At 32.2% G+C, this 24510-nt stretch overlaps 1 protein-coding gene across 9 annotated transcripts in view; it reads left to right on the forward strand.

Annotated features, from left to right (window-relative positions):
- Window positions 1-24510, forward strand: part of pros (homeobox protein prospero) — a 158485-nt gene that overhangs the window by 128429 nt on the left and 5546 nt on the right. For 4 of the 9 annotated variants that reach the window (XM_070642053.1, XM_070642054.1, XM_070642055.1 and 1 more), the window contains 3 exons: window positions 18983-19046; window positions 19371-23276; window positions 24099-24311. In XM_070642053.1, the coding sequence (XP_070498154.1) occupies window positions 19555-23276; window positions 24099-24311 (3935 nt within the window). In that variant the 5' untranslated portion in view covers window positions 18983-19046; window positions 19371-19554. Of the gene's footprint in view, window positions 1-18982; window positions 19047-19370; window positions 23277-24098; window positions 24312-24510 lie in introns of those variants that run through there. The other 5 variants (XM_070642060.1, XM_070642057.1, XM_070642059.1 and 2 more) reach the window with 5 other exon arrangements.

Raw genomic sequence — 24510 nt, forward strand, 5'->3', positions numbered from 1 at the left:
TTATTTCTTGAATTAACGATGTTTAGACATATTAGGAATTAAGAAATGAAACTTCCGTTCCTTAAAGTCACTGTTTAATGTTATTTAAAGTAATATTTCATTAGTTTATGGGATGAATTTAAAGGAGGATATTAAGATGTCAAAAATTGTTTTTTGTAATAATGTTGAAGTTTTGGATGGTTTTCTTGGTTAGTGAAGTTAGTATTGAGGGAAATTGGATCGTGGATGTGTTTTCCTTAAAGACAAAGAATATGCTATCGAGAGCTTGTGCTACTCAAATGGATAATTGAGCATACTTGGCAGCTTTACTCTCAGGCACTCAAGGTTTAGCTGCACGAGCAGGGGAATGAACTTGATAGGGCATCGCTACGTCACCGTGTCAACGTAAAAACTCGAAGGTCGCTGTAAAAATGGATCGAAAACAGCCGTCAAGGTCTCGTCAGGGGAACTTCGACTCTTTCAAGCAACGTAGCAGTTTTCGGAATGCCCGAAATGCTGTTGAAGATAAAATCAAAATGAACAGAATCTCCGTTAGTCATTATGACTGCTGGACAGCTTAATATTGATAAGTTACTTAACAATGTAAAAGATGTTTATTGTTTGATGATCAAAATATTGCAAAGAAGAGGTTTAGAGCTGTAAAAGAAGATTCAACTAATTATTTAACTAATTTAAGTTACAAATGCAATTTGAATATCAAACAACTATTGACGTATGATCAACAATCATGGGTATTTATGACAGATAGTTAAGATATTGTAAGTCAACCGTGTGGTCAGTCGTTATTTTAGCATATGGTCGATATCTGAGCATGTGGTCATAGATTTTCATTTCCGTAGGTTCAATTCCTATTGTCTATTCTCAAAAATCCAATAGTCTACCAAACTCAAATCACAATCTCCACTTCAATTACTTATAAAAATTATGAATCCATAAATCAAAGCAAGTGCAACAACTCAATCATCATTTCCAAAGTCACTCGTCAATCAACCCCAACATCTTAATCATATTAAATTCATAAACCATTTTTTAATAATTTCTTCATCAAAAAAAGGAATTATATCCACAAAAAAGTATACAAAACAACAAAGCAGCATAAAAAAAAAACCTCTCGAGGCAATATAAAAAAAAATGCCTTTACTGAATGCATTCAATGCAATAACAATGCATTCACAAATGTGAAAGTGGAGAGAAAGGGAAGAAGACAGAGAGACGATGGATAAAAAAAAACTAATTAATTTAGCCTTCACATATGGTCTCTCCTTCAATATATTCCAATATTCATATTCGTACAATAAATTTTCATCAAAAAGTACGAGGGAGGTGTACAAAGGCATACATCTAGCAAAAAAGACCCAGAGTACTTTTTATTTCATTTCATTATTGGCGGAAGTATGAGAAAAAAATTATTAAAAACAATTGATTTTTTTTGTTTAATTTTCTGAACGAAAAAAAAAAGGAATTTCTGGAGAATGAATGTCTGCTGGATGGAAACAATGTCCTTTATTAAGAAAAAGGATGAGGAATAAAAAATTACAAAAGTCCTCGTGATATTGATCGAGGGACTTAAGCGCATTTTTGTTCCAGCGATCAGTAATTGATTAATAAATCAGTTCTCGATCTACAAAACTAGATCCAGTTCACTTCTAGACCCGCAAAACAAGATCCAGTAGGATCCAGGTCACTTCCAGATCCCGTAGGATCAAGTTCACTTCCAGACTCACAAAACAAGATCTAGTTAATAACAGGTCACCATACTAGAAATTTAAGAATTTCATAATTTAACGGATTTTGATAATTTAAACCATATAACGGTCAATAAAAATTTAAACATTGCTCAGTAAACACTGTTAAAACATCGAAGAACATTGAAAAACATTCAAAAACAATGAAAAAACGTGTTGTTGTTTTTGTTGTTGTTGTATATGAAAATGAAAAACTGTTAATTATAGTATTTATGCTTTGATTTGGAAGTTTTAAATGGCCGGCGCCGCAATAACTTTATGGAACTGATCTTTTAAAACCATTCCGAGCTCTCTACGATGTCTAGTTAAAAAGTTTTTAGCGTCAGCCGAACGCCCGAACAGCCGAACGACCGAACGACCGAACGAACAAAGTGATTTATTAAGCTACCTTTTTGAAAAAATTTTCAAAAATGCGCTAAAAAATGCTGTCCATTTATTAGGGAATATAAAAACATACAAGAGCTGAATTTTGTTATCGTAGAGAATAATGCAGAAAAATGTCAATTAAATTGAGAAAAAAAGATAATAAAGTGCATGAATAATTTCTACAATCTGAATAGCCATTCGAGGATGGAAATAAAAAATATCCCATCAGTCATTCATTTCTCTGTACCGAAAAAAAAAAGTTCTTTTTTGTTTCCTTTTTAATTAGAAAACTTTTTTTTTTTGTTCGATTTTTCATTTGTTTCTAAATTTTATTCCAATTGAAACATCTAGGAAATAAGTAGGAAAGGTAAACGCATATGTCTAGGCATGCAATTCTTATGAGTGCCGAACATTTTATTCATATTGTTCACATATGCGAGTTCTTTTTTTTCGACCGGACATTCCATCAGTCATTAACGTTAGAAATGAAAAATCGATTTTTTTTTATACTTTCAATATTTATTCTTGCTTTGTTTTAGAATTTTTCTTTGTTCTGATATGATTCGCTGAAGTTGAAGAATAGAAAAATTGATGAAATGGTTGGATTTGAATTATTAGAATAATTGAGGCAGAAAAGATTAGAATCAAAATAGGCATAGATTAATATTTCGCATCAATATTGCATTCAGTAACCATTTTGCATCAAAAGTGTGTTCAGTAACTTTTTGCATCAAAAGTGCGTTCAGTAACTTTTTTGCTTCAAAAGTGCGTTCAGTAATTTTTTCGCATCAAAAGTGCATTCAGTAACTTTTTCGCATCAAAAGTGCATTCAGTAACTTTTTCGCTTCAAAAGTGCGTTCAGTAACTTTTTTGCATCAAAAGTGCGTTCAGTAACAAAAATTAGAGCAAAATTCTAAAATTTAAACAGTTTTCATCCAAAAAACATTCATTACTCTCACGTCAGTCATCAATAGAAAAATCCAGTCTACACCAATTTCCACTTAAACTCCAAAACTCATTTCACGTCAAACAAAATTTTTCATACTTAACAAAAACAAAAAATCCATTCACTTCTATCTCTCTTGTTAATATTTAAAATACACATAAAAAATTTAAAAAATATATACATATATATTTTTGGCAACTCAAACACCGCACACACAAACGATAAAGGTATTGCATCGTGAAAAAAACACAAATTTAAGCAGAGGCAAAATAAAAAAAAAATATTCATTATAAATGCAATAAGTGCAACGTCATTTAACGCGCAGATACGGTAAACATGTTTTTTTATATAAGAATGTATACAAAATTTTTTTGGTCGTTGAATGCATGTGCAGGATGAAAAGGAAGAAGTATCCTTGTTTCAATTGAGTGAATATGCATCCCGAAAAAAAAATCCATGTCGAATTTCATTTCAATTTTTCAACACTTTTGAATACTTTTTTTTTTGGGTGAAAAGGTAAAAAGGATGAATGCGAGTACCATCTTGTGACTCTAATGATGCATAAGATCATTTTTAAAATATTTTCATTCATCTAAAAACAAGAAAATATCTTTTATGCCAAAAATCATGAGTGTGAAAATGCATAAAGGTGCTCCTCATTGTGACTATATGCATCATGAAATTGTCAAGATGCTTCAGGCACACAAGAACTCTTTCTTTTTTTTGGCATTCAAACGATATTTTTTAGTTGCCGACAAGGACTCATTGGAAAGATGAAAAATTATCATTAGAATATGACTTGGCATACTGTTTGTGTTGACACAAAACATTTCTTCAACAGTGTCCAATTTATGCTTGATGAAAAATGATTAATTAGTGTGGATTTTGGATAATTTACTTTACTTGTTGAGTTGATAAATTGGTTTGGAATCTTTAGGATTTTTTGGACAATTAATGGACAGTTTTGAAATTTTTGTTCGTAACGGTCAGAAAGATTTCGCTTCAAAAGTGCATTCCGTAACTTTTTCGCATCAAAAGTACATTCAGTAACTTTTTCGCATCAAAAGTGCGTTCAGTAACTTTTTTGCATCAAAAGTGCATTCAGTAACTTTTTCGCATCAAAAGTGCATTCAGTAACTTTTTCGCATCAAAAGTGCATTCAGTAACTTTTTGCCTCAAAAGTGACTCGAGTGACTTTGGCATCAAAAGTGCGTTCAGTAACTTTTTTGCCTCAAAAGTGCATTCAGTAATTTTTCGCATCAAAAGTGCATTCAGTAATTTTTCGCTTCAAAAGTGCATTCAGTAACTTTTTGCTTCAAATTCGTCAATTCCATCAAAAACCTTAAAGCAGATCTTAAAGTTCAAGCACTTAAAACCATTTTGAGACGAAACAATTCCTCATTCTTAAACATTTTAATTATCCTCAATCTTTTCACAATTTATTTTCTGCAATGGAAGTGCATTAACGAATTTCCCGCGCATTTTTCCTTCAATTTTTCCTCTTCTTTGCATTCCACTTGAAGCTCCACATTACGAAAAATGCAAAGAAAAATGAAGAAGAGGAAAAAGTATTTTTTTTATACGAAAAAAAAGGATTGAAGGAACGACTATGCATTGTGTCGATTCTTTAACTTCCCGTCTGCAAGAGGAATAAAAAAAAAATATTTAATGAATGTTGAAGTCTCTCAATGCAATTCCTTTTATTTCATCATACTTTTCTATAGCATACGAGAAAATTTCCTTTTTGTCATGAGAATATACTAAAAATGGCGTAGACATTTTTTCATGTCCTTGAATTGAAAAAAATAAAGTCGTGCACATAATAAATGAGATGCACATACGTGTGCATTACTTTAATTTACTCATGACAATATATATATATATATATTTTCATTCCATTATATCATCTTCAGCATAGCAATTCATCTCATTTTCCTATGATAAAATATCACGAGATAATTACGATGACAAGCAGCAGAAGCAGCAGTGAATTAAAAACTTTAAATTGCATAATCTCACACCAAAAACATGAGTATATCTTAAACACAAAATTGTCTCAATGATGGAGACATAAAAGAATGTAAAAAAAATCTTGCAATTCTTCGTCATTCTTCTTTCCTTCCTCTTCCTTGTCCTCTCATTGAGACACTTTGATTTTTCTTGTGCGACGTTTAGGGATTTGATGAGTTGGAAAAATGTTGGGGATTGCTGGGAATTTTGAGGTTAGGTTAGTGTGGTGGGGTGTAGTCTGATGAGCCTATTGAAGCTCAGGGGGTAGCAATGAGTAGCTAGTCATCAGAATGATTAATACATAGGTATGTCCAGAAAGTGGATCAAAAGCTGCACACAACGAGCGTAGAAGAGGCTCTTTTAAGCAAAATGAGTTTGGCCGCTCGAAGAAGGAACTTGGTCACCTTGGATTCCCTCGGTTCCGTCCAAACTATACTCTAGGATTGAAATTAGGGATTCTGGTATCAAAAAACTCTAAAAAATTAAATATTGATGTTCAATCAGGGATGATGAGTCATTTTGAACCCAAACCACCTTGACCACATGTATTCCACCCATGCCTGCCTGTTAGAACTTCATTAGACCCTCCTGTTCTATTCTACATCTAAAAACCCATCTCTTTTCCTTATCGGACATTCCGTACCCCTAATCATCCAGATACACAACAACAAAAACAAAATATTCATCATCATCGTCAGATTTCCATTCTCTCCTTCTTTACTTCATTGCGTGGGTTGAGGTGTGCACTTGAAAGTGAATTGCATGTTGCAAAAAAAGGAAGAAAAAAAAACGTCTCATATATATTTTTTGTGCATAATAAGGGGTTGCCTACGAGACGTGAATATTCCCGATCCAGAAAGACTTTTTTTTTGCAATTCCTGAAAAGACATGGAAGACAATAAAATTGAAGTACAGCACCATACATTGCAGTTTTTTAAACTCCCTCTTTTGCATTTAATACACATTTTTATATATTGTAGAAAATATCAAGAAGAAGAATTACTTTTTTTTTCATATATTAAAGGGTTTTGTCTTACACGTTGTTTGCTTTTAAGAGTTTGCTGACTGCTGTGTATATGTACTTGAGATTATACAACAACAATCGTCGACGATGATGATTATGATGAATATATATATATATATATATATATTTTTTTGATGATGGAAAGATGAAAGAATAAGAATCAGGAAGAATATAAAAGTATATTTGAGAACAAGAAGAAAATGTTGAAAAAATGCACAGGATGGAAAATTCATCAACAGAAATCGATTGCAGAGAAAAATGGAAGAGATTTTGTGCAATGTCTGAAGGTTTTGTGATGTTAAGGCTCATATCTTAAATCTGTGTCATTTAAATATAAGCTTAGGTATAGTTTTGGTTTCTGTCATAGAACTGCTGCACTTAGAAACCGAAATTTCTAATCTTCCGAAAAATCACAAGAATGATCGTGGGATTCGAACTCGAGAGTTCAAGTTCAACACCAATCTTCGTGATCTGTACCTTCCCTAGTGAGCTATCAAGGCGCTTTTGCTTTTTAAGCCTCGATTGCGAAAGGTTCATTAAGTTGTTTACCATTATTGGTCTGAACACTTATCTAACTTCATTCTCTCATGCCTATATCAATTTTGTCCAAACTGTGTGGTGCCAAGATTATTTAGAAACGCTATGGATCGCATTTCGTGTACGATTTTGACCGTATTAGCCTCTTAGGTATGTAATAGGTCAAAAATGCGTGGACAGAGCTGCTTTATAGAATTATAATCGAATTTTGAGTTATTTAAGTACAGACAGAGCTAAAAGTCCACTCGGATCTCCATATGAAATTCTAATCGACTTCTGACTTTGAGTGCAAAGAAGCTCTGACCAAAAATTGACCACGATCCCTAAACAAATCATCAAACTGTCCAAATCCATTTTTCATGTACAAAAAATTGCAACCTTCCATCAAATTTAAACTTCACTTCATCAACCCTTCCTCAATAATTATGCAAAACATTATCAGCCCACCACATACACATGAAAAAAACATTTCTTTTCCTTCATTCCTCACAACATTTCTGTCTATTCTCATCAAGATTCTCAAACAGTAAGCAAAAAAAACCTCCGTTTAGCGCACACGATGAAGACAAAGATTATGAAAAATCAATAAGAGCCTGTGTGTGTATATTTTGCAATACACAAAAAAATTATAAGGATTAAAAGAAAAAGGGTTGACTCACACTCATCGAGATGGGTTACCATCCAGGATATGCAATCTTCTTCTTGATTCTCGAACTTCATTCATCATCAACAATTGCACGAAGTTTTCCTGATATGGTTTTTTGTGCCTGAATAGCGAAAAAGGGTTGCGAAAAAAATATCTTTGAATTGAATTGTAAAGAAACAAAAGCCAAAAAATATATACAAGGGAGATGAATATTGGGAGTTGGGTGTGTGCATTTCTGTGGGCGAACAACAATGAAGTTAGCGGTATGTCGGATGGATGGGAGTTGGAAAATTCAGCATGGAAACTGTGCAGAAAATACAATTCATATGGACATTGAATCTCCCGTACCGTCATGAAAATTCACATACACAGCTATACAATTTTTCAATGAATAGTTTGAGGCTCTATGGGGTAGGGCGGTAGATTTTAAAAAAGCTGCAGCGATAATCAAATTTTGTTATCAAGCTTTTTTCCTCCGATTTTTTTCAAAAGAACTTTTTTTCTGCATGTGCACTCGACAGCAGCATAACAGTAGTTCGCGAATATACACACACAAAAAAAAAATCATAGCTGCGGAATTGAACGAACAAACACAATTTTCTCATTTTGTTTATGCATGTGAATGAGTTTGATCAGCCGGGGATTCTGAGATGAATGAGAATTTTATGGAGAGTTTTTTTTTTTTTGCTGCTGCCTGCCTTTTGTTCTCGACTGCATTTTATATCCTTTTACATAATTCATAAATGCATTTTGATGGGAACAAAATTATGATGGTTAGGAATTGGAAATAAAGTTATTTTTGAGAGTTTTTCTGCGCTTTTTTAGAGGAAGCTTTGTTTAGAGGAGCATTGAAATAAACTTTGAGGTTTTGGAAGACTAAGGCTTATTTGCTTACTTGCTTAGATGAACGTACAGATCAATTGTAGTCCTTGATTTCGCATAGATGTTGCTTAAGGCTTGCTCAATCGCTGATTACCATTTGCCAATTTACAATACCGAATGCAGCACTATCTCTATCGAAAGCTTCCTTCCAAGAGTTCTTTGGTCGTCCACGAGTTCTTTTACCATCCAAAAAGTTAAACTTCCCATAGATGACGCCTTAAACTAGCTCTATCGTCGACAATATCCCAATTCCAAGTGCAATACTGTCTTGATCGACATCTTTATGATCTTTTACCATCCACAAAGCCAAACTTAAATTTCATACTTAAAGGAGCATCCACAACTAATCCTTACCATTTCTAAATTCCCAAAAAAACACCACCAACTCCAAAAATCCACAAAAAGACATCGAGTCCAGAAGGCAATTTCCTATGCAATATTCTTCATCATCTTCATCATTCGTCATTCGTCAGTCTGATGCACTATTCAATATATCACAATATTTATGAGTAGCCATTTATGGAGGCCTACAAATTCGTCTTTTTTTTCTCATTTCCTCTGTCACATAACATGCAGAACAGAAGCGACATTCATTAATTTTCCTCTGTTATATTTCTTTTTTTTCTCGCGAAATTTTATATATAATTTTTTTTGTGTATATGCATCCTCTTGATGTGCCATTCTAGTCATGTCAAAAAAAAAATTATTTTCTCTTCTATAGTAGATGAATTCATTTTTTTTTTTCATGTGTTTGTGTGTGCGAATGCAGCTAAAATAAATTTTCACAGTCTTTTTTTTTTTTGTGCATCGCCATTGTTTACTCATATATTTTCTCATTGCTGCCACTGTCTCTGATATCATAGCTCGTTTCGCATTCATTAAATAGCAACAACATTTTTTTTTTTCATAAATACATATAAACATGAATAAGATAGGCGACATGCATGCAATTTGGATGGCTTGATATGCATCACTTCTATATGCATTATTCAACATTAATCGCTTATGACTTTGTTTGGTAGATGTGCTTATTTTTATTTTCTCTATTGACGCCCTTTTTCTTTTTGTCAATGGATGAAGGTAATCACATCTTTTGTGAATGAGGCTTCTTTAAACTCATCAACACTTTAGTGTTGAGCTCTTTTGAATTTAATTTTGTTTTTATTTTCTAAATTGAACAGAATTATTGCAGTAAATGATACATTGTGTAATTGAATTAAGTTAAAGGAATTTAATGATGATGTGTGGATGAGTTGATGGAGTTGAAAATGGGTTTTGTGGAGAAGGCGCAATTGTAAAGAGTCATTGAGCATTAGTTTTCGTATGATTAAATTTTTTAAAAAAAATTTAAACTAAATTTAAACTTAATTTAAATTTAAATTTCAAAATTTAAAAAAAATAAAATTTTCAAATTTGAAATGTTTAAAAATGTTAAATTTTCAACATTTATTTGAGTTTTAAGCTTTAATTAAATTATTTAATTTTAAATTTATTACATTTCTTTTAAAATTTCATAATTCTCATTTTTACAATTTTTTAAAATTCTAAAAATAGCTTACAAATCCAACAAAAAAGTTCAAAATAAATTCTTAAAAAAAACTATTCTCAATTACATAAATTAACCTCATTCTGACACCAGAAAATTATTGCAAAACTTTCACAGTTCCACAAATACTTTTTATATATTCAATTCAACATGAATTTAAATTTAAAACCTCATAAAAAACATCTCACTTTATTCGTTCTGCTTGACGAATCACAAAAAGAATATTTAACAATTTTCGGTTTAAAAATTTAACCACAGTTAAAGTACTTATTACATGTTCATAAAACGATTTCACTTTATATTTCATCATTTTTTTACTGAAAAACAATAAAAAGGAATTTAATCAAATATTTATCAGACATAGAATGAGATAATCCGCATATGTTGGTAATAATATTAAGAAAAGTAAAGTAAAGTCAATGTGTTTGTTCATAAACGAATAGATAAGTCAGAAAAATAATAATAATAAAAAAAAAGTCATAAAGAAAACCGCCCATTTCTCACAATTATTGAATATTCATATGGCTTTGAGTAGATTAGTTTTAAAGTATTAACACTGATAAACCACATTGCATGTCGTGACTAACGCCTTTTTACTTTCGGATTTTTCAGAAACTAAACTCACCAAAAATAAAACTTTTCTTTATTGGACAAATAACTTTTTAGTGTCGTCGTAGCTATTTTTATTGTTTCTGAAATATTGAAGGAAATTAAAGGCAATAAAGTCACTTTTTGTTCTTTTTACATGCGACGTTTATATAGTTTAATGGGGGTTCACTTGTCAACACTTGTTGAGGTTCTCAAGACAACAACTGGACACATCAATTGAAGTTAATTTAAAATTAGATTTGTTGAAAATGAAAACAGATTTAGAGTTTTTTGTGAGTTGTCTATTTTAACTCTTGGAATAATTGAAAAATAATTGAATTTTGGGTATAGCTTGATTTATGAGGCTAAATACTCTTGATGCTGCATTCTGCCTCGTTACTACTGACTGACTGACTAAATTTTTAAAATTTATACTAAAATTTTAAATTCAAACTTAATTTTTAAAGTTCAATTTTAAGTTCATAATAAAGAGTTAAAATTAAATTTCATAAAATCTTTAAAAAAAATTCAATTTTAAACATTTCATCATCCTCAAACTATGCTCAACATAATAAATCACCCCAAGAATGCAATCCTAATTAAAGCCACAAACAAATTCAATTGAAAAAGTTCTATTTATATCTCAATTAAATTCCACAACTTAAGAAAAATTGCATCTCAAGTCTATTTTTATCCCGCCATACAATTCCATCATCATGGCCTTGTGTGACCGGATCAATTAAAGACATTTGTAATAACTCATTTATGACGCCAAAGCAAATAAAAAAAAGATTCTCCCGATATTTAAATTAATTGCCTTTTTTAAAGATTTTTTCTCACTCCCACGCTTAATAATTTAAAGAAAGATATTTTTGCATGACTCATCATCACTTGTGCATATTAATAAAAAGACATTGTGCATCAAATGTCGTGAGAAAATTGCCCTGCATTTCAATTGTCATGCAAAAACAAGTCGGCAGTTGTAGATTAGTTAAGTTTCCGAAAATTGCATTAATGCACTTCCTTATCAGGCCAATTTACTACAAATTTTTTGTGAATCTTGTAATTCACATTTCGTTTGGCGGGAAGACGTGGAAGAAGGGGAGACGAACAAATGAAAAATTGCACATTTAATGCAGATTTCGGATGCGACTGATAAGAGAGAATTTTTATTAAAATTTACATTTTTAAGGAAGTTTAGAGCAGTGTTGCAAAACAGGTATCTGGAACAAGCAAAAACCGTACAAATTCATGATAATTTATATGGTTTTTCTTACAAAACCATACAAATTATCAAGAGTTTGTTCGGTTTTCGCCTGTTACAGGTGCCTGTATTGCAACTCTGGTTTAGAGCAATAAGCACTAAATATTTAGTACCCCAAAAAAATTCCACATGGCTTCTTTTAAAATTTTCAATTTTTAAACAACAATCATTATTTTATCTCACATCACTCAAAGAGTTTATGAGATGCTCACATATATTACAATGTTGCGTATACAGTCAATGAAAATTACTGTCAATGAATATTCATAAAAACAAAAGACATCAAACAATATAAATGTAATAATGTGATACTAATGTGAAGTAGGGCTGTAAATGAGAGTTTCGGGGATTTTAGAAGGGATTTGGTAAGGTGTTGTTGAGGGATACATGTCTAACATGATTAGGTTTGAGGTGGATCGTGAACATATTTTGGGTTTAGGTATGATATAGAAAAGTACAAGATCCAGCCTTTGGATTAGGAGGGTCAACCTCCATCCTTCCTATTAATGGTTCCCTATTGATGGCTTTTCGAGTCAAAAAGCCTAAAACACTCTGAGGAGCTTCACAGGTCTGAGGTGTTCGGTTATACCTTATAGCTCGTCCGAGGCTGCAAATCTGGATTTTTTGTCTTTTATCGGCCTACATTAATGGACATCTTCAAGATAACCCAAAAATCTAGCAATTATAGCCCAAACTAATACCTGCTTGATTTCAAAATTGACCCAAAATTCAAGGATTCGAACTGACGCTTTTCAATTTATAAAACCACATTTCAGCCAAGCCGATTAATCCAATAACTCCACAGACTCACTTATCTCCTCTTTTAATGCAATCTTCACACAAAACCTCCAAAAAAGTACCAATTTAATTTGTTCAAAAAGCAAATGATGATACTCATCGTCACCCAGCCACACATAGTGTTATGTATACATACAATATCATCCAAAACGGAAGCATCAATTGCATAGCGATTATATTGTAAGGAATAAAAAATTGATATGTATATTAAAAAGATATCTGACTCCAGTGCAGAAAAAGAACAGAAGCGAAAAAAAAACAAAAAAAAGTTTTATGACAATTAGCGGATGAGAAGATATACTCATAGATAATAATTTTAACGTCGAGGGAAATAATATCACGAAGAAGCAAAAAATTGTACAGATGGCTTTTGATATCGCATTTCACTTTGCCAAATGGTAAAAGATTATCAAGTCATGATCTTTTTTTTTCAAAAAATTATCGATCGAGTCGTGAAAAATGATGATTTTTAAAAGTGAAAATGGCACTTCCGTCACTTCTTACACATTAAAAAAAGGTTTTTTTTTATAATTTTTCATATTCACAGCTGGTCGCTTAATATTGTCGTCGTCTTTTTTTTTATTGTTCTCCCCCTTCTTACTTACATGTTATAATGTAATCAAAAAAAGATTTGTTTGATGAGGCGGAGAGCACAAATGACCGATTTCTGATGCCCGTTAATTTACTTCCTCGGCACTCTGTAAAAAAAACGGTGCTTTGAGTTCTCTTTTTATTTGACATTTCCTCAATTTTCTTTACATTTTAAAATAAAAATCATTTCGGAATGGATTAAACAGAAGTTTTTGTTGTAAATTTCTTAATGGGGACATTCAAAGGTTGTCGATTATTAGCAGAGAATTGATCGAATTAATAAAGGCAGCAGTGGCGTAGTGGTTAGAGTGTCGGTCAATTTGTCGGACTCTAGCGATCCTGGTTCGATTCCAGAGAATGTCTAGCCAAATTCGGGTGTTTTTTCGGTGTTTTCAGTAAAACCAAATAGTTATGGCAGCTGAAAATGCAGCAATAGCGTTATTGATTAGAGCATTCAGCCCAACCGATTCTAACGACCGGGTTCGATCCCAGGAAAAGTCAAGTTGAACTAAAGTGCTTTTTTGCTGTTTCCAGTCGCACCAATTCGATTTGTGTATTGGCAGAACAAAAATTGTGGCTAGGGACATTGCAATGACATATTCTGGGTCATGAAACTGCGCAAAATGTCAAAAAAAGATAGAATTAACCTTAAATTCTAATGAGATTAAGGTAAGCAAGCCCATGAGCCCCTCCACAAAATTCATAAATTCTTCGATGGTTTAAACGATTAAAAATTCAACAAAAAAACATTTATTAAAGTTTTCATGATTAATTTTCCGCCCGTTCATAAATTTTCCATCAGAAAAAAAAATCCACTCTTAATTTTTCACCCAAAATTTCATTCATAATGCTTGAAATTATTGAAAATACTTATATATATTTTTTTCATGCACATTCATCGCGAGTCGCGCACATTTATTGCATTCAATTTATTTAAATTAATGGGCATTGTGTATATTCCGCACTCTCACTCTATTATTACTTTATTCTTTCTCTCACTCTACTACAACTTGGATGATGATGATGATGTTTTTTTTATTTGTTGTCCATCGCATAGTCATTCATTTCGAAATGAAAATGCATCACATTTTTTTCATTCTTTATTTACAATAAATAATTTTTTATTTTTTTTTTTTTGTTTTGTATCATGCGATTTACTGGGCTTATTATTCTTATTGTGAAAGTGCGTGAAATTTTTTTTTTTCATATATTTAAAATCGAGAGGATTATGAGAGTGGTAAATTGTGGGCAAAAATTAATAGATTGAAGTGTAAGTGAAAATTGAAAAAAAAATCGCGTTTATGGCTCTTTTTGGGGTCAATTAATGGATGGTGGTGGGTGATTAGAGTTAATTGACATGAAATTGTTGGTATGGATAGTGAAATTGAGTTGAAAATTTGAAGAATCATCACTGAATCTGATGTTAAATGCATTCTTCGGCCAAGTCTCGAACCCATGATTGCAAGATCGATACTGCAACATTTAGGTACCGAAGTATTTAACCATTCCGCCACAAAGCGACTTTGACTCACAGATGCAGGTGGAATATTCTATGATAAAACCATAAAATCCAGAACAAGCCAATTTAACGGGCATTATTCTCCGAAGTCTCGGTTTAGACGTACCTTCTAGTCCGAGACTGAGAACTCTTGACCTCAGTCTCAAGATCCTTAAGTAACTGACCATATCTAACCATGATTCACTCTTAAAAATTCAATCAAATCCAATAAAACTCCCATCAATTCCAAATATTCCGTTACAAGCACAAATTCCAATTCAAAATTCCCAAAAAATTCTTATTTGATTGCACAAAATTGCATCAATTTAAATCTTCTATTATTCAGCAATTCCTTCATTTCTCATATTCTTTCTTACGTCTTTTCTTCTTCATCTCCAAAATTCATATTATGTAACATAATCGCATGCACATTAACTTTCAATCCCTTAATAATATTTACTCTATTCATATTTTGCATTCAATCGTCTTAAATGCCCTGCCTTTATGTAATTGCTTCCCTTCTTCTTTTACATAAGAATACACCAGCATCTTTAACATCCTGTCATATTGCTGAATTTTTCTCAGGATTCTAATTGGAAATCAGGGTTCTCAGCACGCACACTTCCTTGTAAATTGAAAAAAAAAATTGCCTTTTCTTGGTTTCCTATCACATCCATTCATCCACATCTTCTTCCTTTTTTCTTACACTTTTTTCTTGCCATTCTTACTAGCTTTGTTATTATTATTCAGAAAAATTACATTTTTGTTGCTGCGTTCTTTTTTTGTCAACAAGTAACATCCGGTAAAGGACGGTGTGAAAGCAATGAGAAACAATTGATGTAATTTATATGTTTAAGCATTACTTTTTTTAGGGTTTAATTTTTATTAAGTAAAAGAGGAGATGAAATAATTTTTTTTTTTTTCTTATTTGTTTGGAAACAATGTGAGAATTTTGAGAAGAAATTTGGGTGTTGAGAGTATTTTTGACAAAATTACACTTTTAACGGATTTTTAAATTTCGAATTTTTTTTTCTCACTTCGAAAACTATTTTTGATTTTATTCTAAATTAGAGCAAAGTTTATCATTATTCTTAGTTGCTTTTCATAGAAAAAAGTGGCAAGCATCATTTAAAATGAATTTGACTCAATAAATCTCAAGAATTTTGAAAATCTGATCAAAAAAAACATGTGCTCATCTCAAAAAACAAGCTAAAATCCACTTTTCAGTGATTCTTTTGAAGAAATTCAATAAAATTTTTATTCAAAACGTCTTTTGGTCAGTTCAGAGGAAGGAAAACTAACCGCCGTGAAGAAATCTTTTTGTTTTTTGTCTTAAATTTCTCCTCATCTTCCTTTTGTTTTTAATCAAGTCATCGAGACCGAACAAAACACGAAAAGAGAGCATGTGTAACGTCCGTTGAATCTATATGATGGATATTTAATTTCTTCAAAGAAAAACACTTTAAATGCCTATTGCACCATAAAAAAAGTGAGACGAAATTATTTCGGTTAAAAAGAGAATTTTTTGTCCGTTGACAATAACAAAAGAAACTTGTTCCCATATAAAAGAATTATCAAAATACAACATAAAGCACCAAAGTACGTCAGCGAATGTTTCATGTCATGCAGAAAAGAAATTGTAGTTCCAATTGACTGCCTTCACCCTTCACATTAACAAATTTTTGTTGTTTCCCTTTAAATTTCCTTTAAGACGCTATGGGAATATGAGTTCTGTATATATAATCATAAGTTACCTACCGTGAATCCATACAGTCAAGGTAAAAATGCAAAAGGGAACGAAGAAGAAGAAGAAGTAAAAAAGAAAAAGGAACAAATAAACGACAAAAGGTGGTTTCTTATGATGAATTAAATGTACTTAGGGGATTGAATTACATACAAAATGCACATGAACTTCATGCCTAATTCCTATCTGCATCTATAAGAAAATATGTTCAAGACATAACGAATGTCTTAAGACGTTTGCACATTACCTTTAATAATAACGAACTTTTCCCTCCGTTCAGTAACTTATTGTTCTTTATATTGTTCCATATGATGGAATTTTTTTATATGTTGTAGGAATGAATTTAACTTTTTTCGTAATGAGGGAGTTCGTTTTCGTTGTTCCAGATTGTTGGTTTTATCGTGTATGTAAGAAATATTATGGGAAATTGTTTCCAACGGTCATAAGACACATAAGCGAATAAAAAGATATGAGTAAGAAGATATGAGAATTATTTGAAAGTTTGAGGAATTTGGATGTGTATAAAGCGCATTTTTTTGATTTCTCAAAGTCTTGATACTGACTAATCATGAGATTGGAAAATTTTGGTCTCGTTGTCTAGAACCCTTAGGTTAAACCCTTATGACTCTTAAGAGTCTTAACCTCAATTTAGAAGCAAAAATCTAAAAGGACCTCCCATGTTCCACCCGGAAGTTAGTCTGGAAGAGTTTTGTGTCCTAAGGCAAAACATCTCATAAAAAATACAGAATCTTGACTTGACTTTAGAAACGAAAATCGAAAAGTATCATCCCATTTACACCCGGAAGTTAGTTCAATATTCACATAAAGTCGCATAAATCTTTGCTAAACTTCACAAAACCCTTTATAATTAACTAATCATCACGCTATCAACTCTAAAAATAAAGTAACTCATATTAAAATATTAACATAACCTAGAAAACCCTCAATCACATATAAAATTCCAGAATAAAAAGTAGACAGACCGTCAAAAATTCATACATAATATTTCACAAGCCACAAAAGCCACTTTCAATTCATTAAATATAAACAATTCCAAAAAGACGTTATAAAAGAATGTAAAGTGTCACGAAGCATGTAAAGTGTAGTGTACAATTATCACATAACAACAATCAAGTTATTGATTTGATATATTCAATAATTATTTATTCCACGCATTTACTCATACTCGATGTTTATGTCAATCGCATTTTCATTGTCCAATATCAATTAACTAATTGCATCATGTCGCGATACTACCAAAAAGACTACTGCTATGTTTGTGTGTCTCTATTTTATGAATATTTCATTATAAAAAAATTGTGAATGTTTAATTAAATTAAAGCCTTCGTAAAGTGGATGGGAGATAAGAACAATTGTCATTCGTTTGATCTATTACGGTAATATTTCAAGCTATGTAAATTAATTAATAGATAAAAAAAAGTCTTTCCGATGCATGTTTGTGTCTCGAGAGGAAGTTCCGGAAATTTCTCATCTCAAATTTCACAAGAAGTAAAACCGCGAAATTGAGGAAGGAAATTAAACGACCAAAATTTTTTATGCTTCAGAATTGGACGTATAGACATTAAATGATAAGGAAATGTAATGTATCGTCATGGGAATTGTCCATCACTTTAATTTATCTTTATTGATTTACCTGGAAATGCTCTAACATAACACATATGCGGTCGTAATTAAACCAATTTAATATGAGCACTATAAAATTATGTAAATTAATGTTAAATACTTTTACTATGATTCTCAGAAGTGAAATTTTTATTTTTATGATTTAGTGCATCTTGTGGGCATCTTTGGAATTAATATAACATTTTGCGAATGTTGAACCCAACAGCTGACTTAGTTTGATTGTTTTGAGTTTTATAGGCACTAATACAAATGTTTTAAGGAGGAATTTTGGCTCCTTTATATGATTTTGTTTGGTATTTTGATAATTTTTTCAAAAATTTGAACTTTATAAATTTGAGGTTAGAATTTTGAAATTTTAAATTTTCTGAATTTGAGGTTAGAATTATGGAGTTTGAATTTTAAAAATTTGAGATTAGAATTTTAAATTTAAGATTAGAATGTGGAGTTTAGAATTTTAAGATTTTGAATTTCACAAATTTGAGGTTAGAATTTTGAAATTATAAATTCTTCAAATTTGAGGTTAGAATTTTCAAATCTTTAATTTTACAAATTCGAAGTTGTAGGTTTGAAGTTAAAATTTCAGAATTTTGAACTATTGAATTTTAAAGTTAGAATTTTGAAATTTTGGAATTTGAGGTTAGAAATTCGAATTTTACAGAATTAAAATTAGAATTTTAAATAATTCTAAATTTCTCGACTTAACTTTGAAATCAAATTTCCGAATCAAAATATCATTTTGCAAATAAAAATACCTAAACTCAATCCAAATGCACTTTTTCTTACCCCTCAAAGTAAATTTTGGAAATAATTTTTTTTTTACAACTTTCCTATTCCGAAACAACAACATTCGTCAATTCCAGGTGTGCAATGAGCACAATAAGTGAGAGAGAACCCTTAATAGAAAATTTCTTATTCTTTTTCTAAATAATAATGTGTTCATATATATCTGAGGTATAGGGGCACGAGTCAGAAAGAAATATAGCATATATAAAAACCATATCGTCACAGCCACATGGTCATGATAATTTTTATAGCATAAATATGTGTGTGTAAATTTATATTCTTCTAACGATCTTTTCATTTCTCCTCGAAATATATCAAAAAAATTTTGAATTCTTTTTTACTCAATTTTTTCTTCTTTCCCTTTCCTCAGGTTTAAGCAACAACAAAAAGGAAGAAGAATAGAACCAAGCAAAAGCGGGGAAAAGAGAGACAATGTAAGATCCGAAAAATAATAAAATTTAACTTCAAAGTAAAATAAAAGTTTGAAAATTTATATCGGTTTATGAGAGTTAGGGGAAGTTGTAGACAAGAAGAGAAACCGAAACAAATTTTCAAAGAAGACAAAAAAGTTATTTTTTTTTGCTCTATCATCATCGTCGTCAACAGAGCGAAAAGAAATAGAGGGAGATAATAGAATAGTTTTAAAAAAAAATAGTATTTGAGATCTACAACGACAAAGCAAGTTTTGGGACCAATAGACGGTGTTGTTTTCTCATTATTCATACTTTTTTTTCTCTTTCTCTCTCCTTCTCCTACAGACGACACAAAACCAAAAGCAACAAAACAACTAAAAATTCTCTCTCACGCATATATACAGAAACATATAGCTATACACAATATAAATTCTCCGAAGGCAAAGAGTTTTTTTTTTTTTTTTGTTTAAAAAGAGAAGAATATTGAGTGGAAACAGAAAAAAATTGGAGGGGAGAACGTTCCCTTCTTATGATGTCATCAGCCGAGGAGGATAATTCAGATTGTTTCAGTAGTTTGTTTGGAGACGACGACAAGTTAGGATTACTAAAGCAACATAAAGAACAATTGAAACGAAATCGACAACGTGTAGACGCTGGCGAACCGAGAAACTCTTATTCGTCAATACCAAATTTTAGTTCGCGATCGTCACTAATGAGTGGCAGTTTGTACGGGGCTATTTTTAGCCAACAATCACAAAATTTTGGTGGTTTATTTCCAACAAATTATGCGCCAGCAAAAATGCTTAATGAATTACTTGGACGACAAGTTAAGCAGGCACAAGATGCTGTTACAAATTCAAATGATGTATTAAATCAAATTGAATCAGCATCAAATAATAATAATAGTGTTAAAATGGATTTTGATAGTGTACAATCACATAATTCAGATGGTGGACAATCGCCAACACAACAATCAGCAAATGATCTCGCCCATCATATGTTGAGAAATATATTACAAGGAAAGAAAGATTTAATGGCACTCGATCAAGAATTACGACAAGTAGCAGCTGGTGTTGGTAATGATCGTCATACGCCTGATTCAAATCAAAATACAATAATGAATAGTAAGACAAGCAACATATTGAACAATAATAATAATTTGATGAATAATAATAATAATAATAATTATGATGTGACCAAAAGTGATAATGTTAATGGATCAATAGACAGTGATCAAAATAGTGATGTGACAATTAACAATTCTTCAAATAATGTGAATAATAATAATAATGTGAATAATAAATTATCGACCAGTGAAAAGGATTTAAAGAAAATTAATTTAAATTCAGGAAGTGATAATGATATAAATGGCACTTCACATGATGGTAAAAAAGATGATACAAATGAAATTATTGATGATGATATGATTGTGAATTCATTAGCTGATGGTAGTAGTTCACTTCCATCACCAAGTTCTGTGAATAATGTTAAACTAAAGGAGGAATTAATGGATGGTGATTTAGACAAGGAACTATGTCGTTCACCATCACCATCACCATCAGCATCAAATAAAAGCGATCATGGTAATGCATTGGAATTAAAACGTGCTCGTGTTGAAAATATTGTATCAACAATGCATTCAAGTCCTGTACTTGGATCACAAGGATCAATACAACAGCCACAAGTTAACGGTTGTAAAAAGCGTAAACTATATCATCCACAACAACATGATAATAGTGCTGTTGAACGTTATGGACTCTCATTGGGATTAAATTTACATAATCTCATGTTGAATGATGACGATGAAGATGAAGAAATGGATACGAGTATTGTACAAAAAAGACATGAGAAAAATATTCTAAAATCACAATTGCGTTCAATGCAAGAACAATTGGCTGAAATGCAACAAAAATATGTCCAATTATGTAATCGTATGGAACAAACATCAGAATCAACCGAGGATATTGACGATGGAACTAGTGATCTCGTCGATGACGATTTAATGCGTGAAAATTCAAGTGAAAAACGATCACCATCAATGAATAGTGTACAACAGCAACGAACACCGAGTACATCACCAAATAAAGATCTACCTGGAAAGCAGCAAGTAAGTCACGCTCAAAATGTATTAAATCAAATGATGAGTAAAATGATGTCGGCTAAGTTGCACCATCCATCAATGCCATTTAATGGAACTCATCCGTTGTTGCAACATATGCAACAACAAAATGCAGGCAGCGAACATGTCGGACATGTACAACATCCAGCATTCAGTAATGCTGCTGCTATGTATTTGAGTCAAAAATTATTGATGGAACAGGAAGCAAGAATTGCAAAGGAAGTTGAAGAACGTCAACAACTTCAGTTGCAACAACAACAGCAACAGCAACAATTGCAAAAGCAACAACAAGAACAACAACAAAAAGCCCAACAAGAAATGATTGCTCGTGAACAGCAAGCACAGAATATGCATTCAATGCATCAGCAACAAATTGTTAATCATACACCAAATAATATTCCACCATTAAAAACTTCTCCACAGCAACAGCAACAATCGAATGGAGCTGGTAAGCCAAATGTTCCTTCTGATCTTAGTGATCGTCTTTCAATGATGCGTGTTAATGCATTAGCAGCTACAGTTAATTCAATTGGACCGGTAACAGGAGCCGATTTGGAAGGACTTGCCGATATTCTTAAGTCGGAAATTAATTCATCATTATCAGCACTTGTGGATACAATTGTTTCACGTTTTGTACATCAACGACGTATTATGACTAAACAATCGGAAGCAGCTGCAGCAGCCGCCGAACAACTTAACAAAGATTTAATGATGGCATCACAAATTCTCGATCGTAAGTCACCACGTACAAAGTCGAGTGGAACAGATCGTCCAAATGGTAGCAACAACGGTAATGGAAGTGGCGGAAATGCAAACACACAATCAGGTAATAATGGAAGTAATAATAGCACAACTAACACTAGTAGTAATAATACTAACCAAAATCATCATATGGTACCACAAGGTGCCATGAATCAGATGCAACATCATTTAGCCCAATCGATGCTCAACCAGCAAATGGTATCGAATGGTGGCAATAGTAGTAATAATAATAACAATAATAATTTGAATAATAATAACAATAATAATAATTCACCCGCAAATATCCAACAAGCTCAAATGCAACGTCATGCAAATGGCACAGCATTTCCGCCACTTGGTCAGCACTTGGCTGGACCTCCGCCAATGGTTGCCAATGGTCCCGATCCAAATAGTCTCAATAGTCTCACGCAAATGCAATCGCAAATGCAATCACAAATGAATCCATTAAATTTACCATCTCATGTACGTCCTTCTCCAACAGCTGGAATGTTTCAAGGTCCACCAAAAGTATCCGGACCCCAAATGAATTCCGTTGCAGCAGCAGCCCTTTACAATTCAATATCGGCAATGAATGGCGGACAACCAAATGGTAATCCATTCTGTATGCCAGAACCACCACGTGAGGGAATTAATGAACAAAATGAAGCACTCAGTCTTGTTGTGACACCGAAGAAGAAGCGTCATAAGGTGACTGATACAAGAATTACACCACGTACTGTTTCAAGAATTCTTGCGCAAGATGCACTCGCTGCAGCCCAACAAAATCACCTCGAGCAGAGACAAGATCAACAAAATCAGAATTCAAACTCATCACAGCAACAACAGCAAATGAATGGGTCGAATGGACAAAATAGTCAATCAATGCAAAATGGTAACAAGTCATTTGGCTCAACAACGCCAATCAACATTCCTTCAAGTATACCATCAGAAACACCATCACCGCGTGGTAATTATCATCATTCAGCACCACCATCAATGATGCCTGTCTCATTGCCAACATCTGTAGCAATTCCAAATCCATCACTACATGAATCGCAAGTATTTTCACCTTATAGTCCGTTCTTTAATCCTCATGGTCCACATGGTCCACAATCGACATCGATTCATCATCATATGCACATGTCATCATCACCGCCTGGCATGGGCTCATTGATGGATCCACGCGATTCACCACCATTACCTCATCCACCAACGATGCTTCATCCAGCCCTCTTGGCAGCTGCTCATCACGGTGCATCACCTGATTATGGACACATTCGTGCCGCTATAGATGCAAATGATCGTAATTCTGATTGCAATAGTGCTGATATCTCGTACGATGGAATGCAACCATCAATATCATTCTCGAATGCATTTTTGAAAACTTTAAAGTAAGTTGCCATTTCTATTCCTTTTTACTATTTTTTATTAAATAATGAATTAGCATTGGGGTTCTCAAACGATGGGAAAGCAAACATTCTTTATGATATAATATTACCATCTTCTATGCCAACACTTTATTTATTATTTCCTTTCCTTTACGTTTTATTGAGCGTTTTTCACTATTAAGTGTTTTTCAATTATTTAGAAAATCCGTTTTGTTCGACACCATGATGAATTATATTCTACACGCGATCTTATTGCAAAAAAGTAGGAATTCAAGGATGGTTGAGGAAGTTGTTGTGATTTATGACGCATTGGTTAGGTTTTTTTGCTCACTTCGAGTTTTTGACATTAAAATTCTCGGTCATTATAAATTTTTATGTGAAAATGATTAGATATCCTTAAATATACGTCCGGAGCAAACAAGAATCACATCAGTCTAAGTTAAAATATGTGAAAATGAAAACCTAACCTCAAAATTGACTAGAAACTCAAACTGCATTTTTCCATTTTCTTTCAAGAATCAAGTTAATTAAGCCTTTATCCACATCACCTCATACGATGGCGTGTCTTCATTTTTAATTTATAGAAAATGCACTTGAGTGTATTCACATACTCCTTTTTGTATGTAATGACACATAATGGTTTATGGTGGGATTCTTAGGGTGGATGGGATGTGCATAAAGAAACCATAAATGACTTTAAGTTAAATGAAGGTGAAACGTCCATGTTTGCTTAATCCGATATTTACAATTGAATTAGTAAAATGAAATTAAATTATTTTCTAACCTTAAAATAATCCGTAATTATTTTCTTTCCATTCAATAAAGCAGCAATAAACAGAAACAAGAGCAAAATCAAGATCAATTTTCGTTAACGACTATACATTCGGCGACATTAACACCAATGCATTTGCGTAAAGCAAAATTAATGTTCTTCTGGGTACGTTATCCAAGTTCAGCAGTGCTGAAGATGTACTTTCCAGATATCAAATTCAACAAGAATAATACAGCTCAGTTGGTCAAATGGTTCTCCAACTTCAGGTGAGTTATTGCTTTACTTTTGTTGCGTGCATGCAAAGAAATTATTAATTGCTGTCTCATTTGCAAATTTGAAATTTTTAACGTCACGAAAATTGCGTGTCGCAGTTTTTTTTTGGTAATGAATTTTTTATTGGAAAATAATTAAGGGGTAATTATGTCATTTGGAAAGACAGGATAAATTGGGTACTCAAAAGGGGAC

The sequence above is a fragment of the Chironomus tepperi genome, unplaced genomic scaffold (genome assembly GCF_022539635.2).
Source record: "Chironomus tepperi strain 1889 unplaced genomic scaffold, CSIRO-AGI_Ctep_v1 contig_262, whole genome shotgun sequence".
NCBI classification, from domain to species: Eukaryota; Metazoa; Arthropoda; class Insecta; order Diptera; family Chironomidae; genus Chironomus; species Chironomus tepperi.